The sequence below is a fragment of the Equus asinus genome, chromosome 26, assembly GCF_041296235.1.
Source record: "Equus asinus isolate D_3611 breed Donkey chromosome 26, EquAss-T2T_v2, whole genome shotgun sequence".
In the NCBI taxonomy this organism is placed as follows: domain Eukaryota; kingdom Metazoa; phylum Chordata; class Mammalia; order Perissodactyla; family Equidae; genus Equus; species Equus asinus.
In genome coordinates, this window is record NC_091815.1 from 36,391,002 (window position 1) to 36,401,699 (window position 10,698).

The following is a 10,698-nucleotide window of genomic DNA, read 5'->3' on the forward strand; positions in this document are numbered from 1 at the left end:
TCCCTTGCCCTGTACTCTCTATAACTCCAAGCCCCCAGGCTGTCTGCACCCCTATATCATCCTTACGTCTCCTTTGTCCTGTGGCCTATTCTTACTCCTCTCTATCACGTACTCACACACTGTCACTCCTCTGAACAGCCCAAGTTTCTCAGCAGCTGTCTTGACATAAGGTGACAATGCTCGCAGCACATTTTAAGTGCTGTGCATTGTAATACATAGCGCCCTTGTGATTGCTTCAGGGTTACAAAAAGTATAGAGGGCAGCAATGCCCCCATTTTGAGGCATCCAGAAGTCTGGAAATATAACTATTCTTCTGTGTAAGATCATGTAATTGAGATGCACACGTGCTTGGTGACTGTTATTTTATGAAAGATTGTAACCGTGAGTTTACGTGAGAGTATTCATTTATAATTATTTACATATGTAAGTAAATTTTTATGTGATCAGTATGTGCATTATTGTTTGTGATTGTGCCATAAAAATGTGAGAGCATGTGAGGGACTGTGTATGTATATAAGAATGTAAATGTGTGACTGTAAGTTTGAATGTGTGAGGAAATGTGCATGAATGTATGTTTTTACTTCTGTGTGTAAGTGAGTTTGTGCGTTTGTGTAAGATGGGTTGTCCACCATTACGGCTCTGCCAACTGACTTGACAAGGGGGAATGATTTAGCATTGTGAACTTTCATCAAAGAGTTGATTTGTTTGTAGGAAAACCTGAAGAATTAAATGCAACTTGTAATTTATAACTATATTTTGTTCAAATGAATCAAAAATATATTTCTTAAATTAAAAAACAGTCATAGTTACTTACTGAAAATTTTGTGGAAAAAAAGGATAGGGACTGTGTTGAAAATTTGATATTCTTGAATTAAGGAAGTATTGTTGGCTTATCTGATACTTACAAGCGTGGTGGAATGTCCCTGTTAAACCATCTGATTCTGGTGCTTTCTTTCTGAGGCACTGTTTTAAAAACTTCTCTCATTCTTTTATGGATATCTGTGTGATTCTGCTTCTATCACTAGTGAGGGTCAGTATTGGTAGAGCTTCCTAACTGTGTACACGTTCATTGACATTGAGTTGTGCAAATGAGTACAATAATAGCTAATGTAAATTATTGGCATCATGTTCTTCTTGTTGCTTGCTTTTTTTAAAAACATTTCTTTGCTCATAACTTAACTGATGATGCAGCTCAGCTGTGTGCAATTACGAAAGAACTCACTTTTAGGTAGTACTTCTGGGGGAAGTAGAATATCCACAGAGACACATATACACACTGCCGGTCAATCATATGTCAGACCTAAGTATTTCCTGCCCTGCTCCATGTGAGACACTGTCTGCCTCCAGGGTTCACGGAAAATATGTCCATGCCTCCCACAAGCACTCCAATAGTCTCTTAAGAGACGTTAGCTGGAAACTTGCAGTTGTTCCTGGTAATTAGCACCTGGGAAAAAAGTTTTGAAAAAGTATTCTCAGCTCCCAAGCCTGTTGCTGCCAATGATGCTACAGGTGAAATGATAATTGCAGCTCTGAGGGGAGGTGAGGTCACAGAATCACAAACTCATATCTTTGGGTCTAGCTACCTCTGTCCCACATATACTGACTGCTTTGACCTTCACTCTAAACCCACCATGCAAGCATTGGGAAAAAGTGGGTGGCTTTTTCATTTATTCATCTGAGAGTTAGAATCTCAAAGAGAAGAAGTTGTGTCAGGAGTCTGGGTAAGTGAACGTATTGGACAAAGCAACTCTTCTTCATATATACCAGGTCCAGTGCCAAAGGCATGTATGAAGGTGGAATAAATTTTGAGGATGAGCTGAGTGAGATAAAAAAGAAATGTATTCTCAGATCTTCCAGCAATCCAGCATGGCTCAAAGGTAGTGACAGTGGTTGTTCTGGTTTCATCCAACTAACGTAAAATTTTGTTTCTAAGTGCTTAAGGACTGTAGTTCAGGCGTCAAGCTGGAGGTCAGCTTACTTACAGGAAGGATAGACAATAGACATAATTTTCAGGTCTCTAGAGGTACACCGAGGGTACCTCAATTTTTGTAATTAAGAGTAGGATGAATCTAGAGGGCTCCTCTGATCCTGGGCAGAAACAGTGTGTCTAATAGCAGTTGCTGGAGAAATGTTTTCTCTAACTCCGGGTGTAGGAAGTGCTTAACAGATTTAATGATGGTGTCTCTATTGATTATAGAGAGACTTTTCCCACTGGAAGTGAGTAAGCAGCATTTAGGATAATATAACTTAATAAGTTCAGCAAACATTTTTGGGCTCAAATCTATCATTTGATATTTCTGATGCTTTTAAATATTATAACACTATATATTATAACATGAAAAAATGTATGTCATTTATATAATACACAAGTTTTTAACCTTAGAATTATATCATTGCATGTTGCTTGCGTATCTTGTACTTTAATATTTTCTACAAATATGGCATTAATGCTAATAACTTCATCTCACATAGATATGACTATATGGGATGTATATGATTTGAAATGAGTGATAATTTATTTCTACCATACACTGTTTATCAGGCATCAGTGTTTCTATCTCCTACTTCCTGTGACTCAGAGCATTGTCCTTTTTTCCTGAGTAAAAGGCAACTGGATCTTTCTGCTGCCATCCTAATGTTGAGGCATTCTTGCATTCATTGAACTCAACTTGTAGTGGGACAGGATCCTGCAGTTTTATACCACGACCAGGGCATCTACATTGTACAAAGATCTCTAAAGCTTTAGGCAAAGATTAGATTTGCCTATAAAACAAGTCTTCATAAGCAAGTGGAAATGTGTTGTTAGAAAATTTTTAGTACAATATCACCAATCTAAAGTGAAATGACAAGGTGCAAATGCAAAACTGAATTTAGATCTGCTTTATTTGGAGAACAAAACTAACTACTGTTTTCGTATACTATGGATTAAATGTATCACTTTATTACCAGGGTAAAATTCCCACTGTGCTCCTAACCAGTGTGGGAATTTAGAAGAAACGCTTAACCTCTCTGTGCCTATGTTGTTCTCATCTTTATCAGGAATGCAGTAGTGTCTGCCTCATTAATTTGGGAGGAATAAAGAAATGACTGCATCTGTGACCTTCATGGCAGTATTTCATACATTGCAAGTATTCTTTAATGGTTGTACTTTCAATTCCTGGAAGCCTATAAAGGACAGAAAAGTGTTTAAGTAATTAGTTCAAAGTAGGAACTGTTGGTAAGAGGAGAAAATTGTATTTCTGTTGACATGATTCATGTGGCCCACACCTCCTATTCCTCAGCAGGATCCTCTAGCTCAGAAGACACATATGAGGCGTTGAGAACTGAGAGGATGGCCGCCGGGGATTTGGCAGTAGGAACGATCTTCTTATTACAGACTACATTTGGAATCCTGGGTAATTTCTTTCTTCTTTGCCATTATCTCTTCCTTCATTTCACTGAGTGTAGGCAAAGGTCCACAGATTTGATTATCAAGAACCTGATTGTAGCCAACTTATTGGTCCTGTCCTCTAGCGGAATCCGCTATACATTGTCAGCTTTCGGATGGGATTCTGTCCATAGTGATTTGGAATGCAGATTTTTGCCCTATGTTCGTGCAGTGGGTAGGGGTGTGTCCATTGGCACCACCTGCCTCTTGAGTGTCTTCCAGGCCATCATCATCAGCCCCAGGAACTCCAGGTGGGCAGGGATTAAAGTGAAAGCTCTGAAGTGCGTTGTCCCTTCAATTTCCCTGTGCTGGATTCTGCAAATGCTGGTAAATATCATTTATCCTATGTTTTTGACCATCCATAGGAGCCACAAAAATGTCACAAACAGAAAAAGTGTTGGATACTGTTCTGCTGTGCGTCATGGTAAAACCAGAGACTCATTATATGCAGCATTGCTGTCATTCCCTGATGTTTTCTTTTTGGGGCTCATGTTCTTGGCCAGTGGCTCCATAGTTTTCATCCTGTACAGGCACAAGCAGAGAGTGAAACATCTTCATAAGACCAATGTCTCCCTCAGAACCTCCCCTGAGTCCAGAGCTACCAAAACCATCCTTCTCCTGGTGAGCACCTTTGTCTTTTTTAACACCCTTTCCTCCATCTTTCATGCAATTTTGGCTCTTGTTAATAATCCCAACTGGCTCCTCTTGAATGCCACTTCCTTAAGCACTCTGTCTTTCCCAAGTCTCAGTCCCTTTCTGCTCATGAGCTGTGAATGCAGTGTACGCAGGGTGTGCTTTGCCTGGATAAAAAATACAAAATCCCTTCAGGTGGCCCAGTTGTGTAGTGGTTAAGTTAGCATGCTTTGCTTCAGTGGCCTTGCACTTTCAAGTTCAGATCCTGATTGCAGACCAAGTGTCACTTGTCAAGCCACGCTGTGGCAGCATCCCACATATGAAATAGAGGAACATAGCCACAGATGTTCGCTCAGGGCCAATCTTCCTCAAGCAAAAAGAGGAAGATTGCCAACAGAGGTCGCCTCTGAGACCATCTTCATGACAAAAAAAAAGTTTAAAAAAATTTTTAAAAATATAAAATCCCTTAATCCAATGAGAAATATGAAAATTGTGTGTATTTCTACAATGTTCATTAGGTAACTCACTCATCCTCGTCAGAGTCCTAAGTACAGTTACGTCTGGCTGACCAGAGAATTTTAACAAGACATGCTGAACATCTTCTTCAAAATAAATAATAGAATATAACAGTAATTGTAATGTAATATCATATAATTATCATGTATAAACTCATGTGATTTATGTGGTACCAATGCTTGCGGTGGAGGACTTCGGAATTCACGCCACAATGAACACCAGTTGTTGAAATAACCTGGACATTTGGAGAAGTCTGTGACTGTGTAACTTAAATCTATTACAGCAAATTTCCCAGACATGAACTAGGCATAAAAGTCTTAGAAAAGAGGCAAAGAAATAGAAGCGTATGTTGCGGGTCATAACTGAAACTGAAGACACTGGTACTGGAGGGGAAATTCAGTGAATGAGTAAAGCTTTTTGGATCCAGTTACGCGTTCCGTACATTACATCCTTCGAGGAGCAGGAGTCATTATTTGACCTATGATGTTATGGAGGGAGATGAACATGTTTAAATATTTAGCATTTTCAGGTAGAAATGGCCAGATTAATCTATAGAGGGACAAAGGAGAGCATAAAAGTAGATTTTAGCTGATTTTGAAACAATATGATGTGAGTGGGACACTTTAAAAGACATAAATTGCATGGCATTGGCATCTGTAGATAGCAGCATTTTCTCTTTTGTGATTATGATTTGGGCATGTTGGCAATGAAGAGGTTTGCAAGTGGACACTCCTGTCTCTACAATGCTTGAATAGATGGCCATTAAATTGGGAGAGCTGTAGGGAAAACCATTTGAAAGGGAAAGATGTGAGTCCATTCTGTTTATGTGGGGTTTGTGACTTGATTTTCAAGGAGCAAAGGGAGTATTTCCTTAATTTTAGGGGAGATTTTTAAATAGTTTTCTCTGTATTTCCATTCTGAAGCTGATGTAGAGTACTGAGAATTCACTACAATTGTGATGATATATGTATACGTGTGTGTGATCTGTGCATGTGTATGTGTGCGAAGTTTGTGTACAGTTCACATTTCTGTTCTCAGTACCTAGATCAACCAAGACAATGCTGTCTAACAGACCCCTAGAAGTCCATTTTACTCCCTGTCAGTCACTACTCTTCAGGGGAACCACTGCTCTGACATCTAACAGCACAAGTCAACTTAGCATCTTTTGCATTTCATACGAAAAAAATAGAGCCTTACTCTTTTGTTTGTTTTTTTGCCATCCCTTATGTTGTTTGTAAATTTATTGCTCCATGTTGCTCATGATCATTCATTCACGTTGCTGTATAGGATTCTAGTGTGTGAATATAAAGCAATTAGTTTAATCCTTCCACTGTTAACAGGCTTATGGGTTGTTTTCAGTTTGAGACTATTAGGAATAGAGCTAGTATGTATGTTTAAACATGTTTTGATGATACTTGTGCCAATTTCTCCTGGCTGTATATGTAATATTGGAATTATCAGGAGATAGGTTCATACCTTTATAGCTTTAGGTGATAGTGCCAAGGGGTTTGGAAGTCGTCTGTACCGATTTCCACACCCACTGAGCGTGTATGAGATTCTTGGTTTGCCCTTTTCAAGGCTTTATTATTTTAAAAATTTTTTTTCTTCTTCTGCCCAAAGTCCCCCAGTACATAGTTGTATGTTCTCGTTGTAGGTCCTTCCGGCTCTGCTACGTGGGACACCCCCCACCCCTTAGCACAGGTTGATCAGTGGTGCTAGCTCTGTGCCCAGGATCTGAACCAACAAAACCCTGGGCCCACAAAGTGGAGTGTGCAAACTTACCCACTTGGACATGGGGTCAGCCCCAAGTCTTTTACTGTTTTATCTTCTTTTTTTAAGGCTTCTGATTGATGTGTGATTTTACCAAGTGGTGAATTAAGTTTTGTTTTCTTGTTTATTATATAAGTTGAACATATTTTCACTTATGTCATGGCAATTTAGCAACCACTGTTTGAACTGTGTGTTCGTTTATTCTGTCTATTATTTCTATCCTCTTGTCTTTTTCTCTGTAATTTGTAGTGGTTCTCAATATCAGTTGGACATATCATTGGTACTCTCTCTGTCTTCATTTGTGTGTGTGTTTGTCTTGATGAAGAGAAAGTCTTAGTTTTAATATAACTTGATATTTCCTCCTTCATAGGTAATGTTTACCATTCTGTTTTAGAAATATTTTCCTATCCTACGACTGCAGATGTATTCTTTTTTCATTTTAGAAACTTTATAGAGCTTTAAAATTTAGATTCAGAATCAATCCAGAATGGATTTGTTGTGTGCGCAGATAGCAAATTATATATTTTTCTAAGCTAGCAAATTTCACTGGATTCAGAACATGTGATATTATGCTTTCTTTTCATTTGCTCTCGCCTCTCCTGGCTCACCTAGGATAACATCACCCCTCTCCCTTGGATCAGTCTCTCCTGTGAAGTGTCCTGGTAAATCTGTGTCTTTTCCTGCCTCCTTCAGTCTTTAATAACCTCACAGGACCACACAACCAAGGTCAGTCTTGGTATCAGAAATCTTCAATGGACCTCTTTACTCAATTATTGTCAAGTTGGAAAGACAAAGATGTACTCTATCAGGAGACAATTTTCCATGGGCCTCTCAAATGTTTTTCATGACTTGTGTCAGATACTGTTCTGGACTACCTTGCAAGGGTTTTGAATAACTGCTTTGGAAGATGACGATTGTGTTTGTTGTGGGGCAAGGACAGATTAATTAGCTGACAAATATAATAAAGATAATGCCTTCCTCAGGAGCAAAGGTTGGGCAGTTGTACTTATAACCCACGTTAAAAGATTGAGGTTTGTTCAGCTTAATGTCTCCAGAAGTGACACAAGCCTACTACGTGTGCAGCATCCTCCTTGACCTCTTTACATGGCCCCCTTGACCTTATGGATGCAGCAGGAACAGAGGTGAACGCAAAGGTCTTGATGCCTGTTGGGCAACAATGAACAATGTCTTGTCTAAGTTCCAGGAGTCTCATGACTTCTGCTAACACTCATGAAAATGGCAGACTAACTTGAGGGTCTGCAATGGGGCAAAATATCGGACACTCTGGATTTCTTGGCAGTCTTGACAGTGAGAATGGGATAGTGGCTGAGCCATGCAGCCAATAGCCTTTGTGCATTGTCATAGTATCAAACGGAAGCGAACTTGATGAGGCAGTTGGGGCCTATCTCCGTCTGTTTGGGCAGTTATAACAAAATTCCACTAACTGGGTGGCTTGTAAACAACAATTTCTATCTCCCGGTTTTGGAGGGTGGAGGTCTGGGATCAGGGTGCCAGTTTGGTCATGTGAGGGCACTCGTCTGGTTTGCAGAGTTCTTACTGTATCTTCACAAGGTCGAAGGAGGCAAGGGAGCTCTCTCAGGCTTCTTTTAAAGGGCACCAATCCCATTTGTTCGGGATCTGTCCTCATGATGTAGTTGCCTCCCAGATTCCACTTCCTAGTACCCCATCTTGGCCAATAAATTTCAACGCATAAATTTTGAGGGGAAATGACTACTCCTTTTGAAATAATTCAATATTCTCTTGTTGTTCTTACGTCAGAATGTAAGAGTAGTTGTTCTGTTATTTGTTTGTGATTCCCCATCCCATAAGTGCCAGGGGGCTTATCTCATTCAGAAGGAGCTGCAGGTAGATCAGTGTTAGTGGGACCAATTACCCTTTCACTTGCCCCCCAGAGGCTGGGTAAAGATTCAGATCTAGTACCAGGAACTTTTGATATTCAAACTTTTTGTTATGTAAGTGATATTCTCTTTGTTGGCAAGTTTGATGATTCAATCTTGAGAGCCTGTATTAGAACTTCTTTTCATCTGTCAGTCAGGATAGTAGGCTGAGAAAACCTTACCAAAATTCAGAGTCCCATTTTCCTATGAAAGTTTATTGGGAGTCTGGGAGTCTATGGGCAGATTGACAATCCTCAACCCTTCCAGCAGTGAAGGCATAATTGTTGTCGCTTTGGCTCCTGATGTTTAGAAGAAGGCCCAGCCCCTACTAGATTTCTGCCATGTGGGAAATAACACAAGGCATTATGAGTGACGATTTTTTCGTTAGTGTCTCTGGCAAAGGCAGGCAGCCCTCCATCTTGAAGCCCCTCTTGTGTTAACTCAGGGCAACCTTGACACAATGATCAGGTATTCTCTTTAGACAGCAGTAGTTAGATTGCTCTGTGCGCTGTCTTCCATACTGAAGCCTGAGTGTTCGAAAGCCTGTGAGTCTTCAGCTTAGGAAATAACAAGAATTCCACTGAGTAAATTTTATGATCAAAGTGCTTTATTCAATGATTCGTGAATCTGGGAGCATCCCCCCTAGCAAACAGAAAGGAGCTCCAATGGGCTACAGAAAAAGAAAAGTTTTTAAAGGCCTAGAGGGGGTGGAAAAAAGGGGAATTGTGTCTAAAGAATGCATTGCTTTGAGAGAAGTAACCCTTTATAGGGGAATCTAAGGAGTCTATGGGGCAATTTGCCTCACTAGAGGTGACCAGGTAATTCCAGTTTGCCTGGTCCAAGTTTACATTCCAAGGGAGGTGGAAACTACAATTAGGTGTTAAGTCTGGGTTTGTTAATGTGGAGCTTGGCACAGATGACTCCATTTGGGGCCTGCTGCCTCCTTTTTAACAATTTCTCACTTTTGTGTAGACTCTGAGATAACTGAGAGATATGGTCAAACCTGAATCTATTAGAACTTCTCTCTACTACCACTCACAGCTTTTATCAATCCTTTGATTGGTATCAATAGGCCTTGATGTTGTTGCTTAATCACTGTGGTAGTCACAGCCCATGGCTTCAGGCCCCAAATCTTTAAGTTGGTCATTCTCTTTGCTCCCTCTCTGATGTTGCAGTCTTACGGAGATCATATGCTTAGTGGTTCACAGCTACAAACATGCATTTAAAACTTTTGAGAGAATGCAACCCACTATGGAGATTATTACAAACAGGATAATGTCCAATGTTTGCAGTTCATGTTGAAGACACTGTCCTCAACTCAAACCATTGAGAATCAAATAAGTCAAAGAAAGATCCTGCTGACAAAGACACCTCTGAGCATGTAGGATCATCAACTTTCATCAGTGATCTTACTTCTGAGCTTCAGCTTCCCCAGGTGTGTTAATCCAGGTGCAGCAGGAGGTGTTGGCCACAGCCCAGAAACCTCTTTGCTCAGTGACAATCGGTATATTATTGATTATATTCTTATAATCAATAGAAACCAATCGACTATTAAGAGCAACTGTGACAAGAAAGTCTAAGGATCTCTGTTGAGCCTCTATTGTTTGAGCAGGAGATTCTGTATATTCTCAAGAGTTAAGGAGAGGTTTCTGATCATACTCTCATTTATATTTACTCCTAACCAGGCATTATGGCCTGGCCAAAAAAAGAAAATCGTGGGTCACGAACTCATCCGCTAGGTCCATTCTAAGCTGAAGATGTATATCCAAGGGAGTCGAACCAGAAATTGTGTCATTTTCTTGTGGCGAGTTAGGAGCACAGTTGGATAAGCTAAGAAGCATTGTCCATCAATGCAACAGCCATCTAGGCATTCATAGCCCCAAGGAGAAACTGCATACACTTGGGAAGACCAAAGGCAGTATCTTAGGCTAAGTGAGTCCAGTCATTTCAGCAAGTTTAGAAATTTTGACTTTCAGGATGCCATAATTCTTTTAACCTTGCCTGATGATTGAGGATGATAGTGACCTTGATAATTCCAAGAAGTCTGCAAGGTTTTTGTTATGACTCATCTGACGTGTCCAGCGAAATCAGTGCCTCAGTCACTGGAGACTGTGGAAGGTGTACTCCAATTGGGAAACATATTTTCCAAGAACTTCTTTGCTATTATGCAGGCATCAACTTTGTGGCAAGGAAGGTTTCAACTCCTTCTGAAAAACATACATACAACAACAAGAACGTACTGGTAAGCTGTCCCAGGTGGCAGTTGAATGAAGTCCAGCTGCAGGTGCAAAGGGTCCAGAGGGAGGAGGTCTGAAGCCTTTTGGGAAAGAAAATAGTTATTTCAGGATCAATTACCTGACATTTAGATCTTAGGGGTAATCTGCTGTTGCCGTTTTATAGAGGTCTCCCTACCAATGTCTATGCCTAATTATAGTCATCGTAAATGCACCGTGT

General features: G+C 40.2%; 1 protein-coding gene across 1 annotated transcript; it reads left to right on the forward strand.

Annotated features, from left to right (window-relative positions):
* Nucleotides 1-2,954: 2,954 nt before the first annotated feature.
* On the forward strand, nucleotides 2,955-4,279 carry LOC106825271 (vomeronasal type-1 receptor 4-like). Its single transcript, XM_014831955.3, has one exon. The coding sequence runs from the start codon at nucleotides 3,248-3,250 to the stop codon at nucleotides 4,277-4,279; it is 1,032 nt and encodes a 343-aa protein (XP_014687441.2). The 5' UTR covers nucleotides 2,955-3,247.
* The last annotated feature ends 6,419 nt before the right edge of the window (nucleotides 4,280-10,698 follow it).

Excerpts from the sequence above, each read along its gene's own strand:
- LOC106825271 (XM_014831955.3), top strand. The coding sequence starts at position 3,248 with ATGATTCATGTGGCCCACACCTCCTATTCCTCAGCAGGATCCTCTAGC.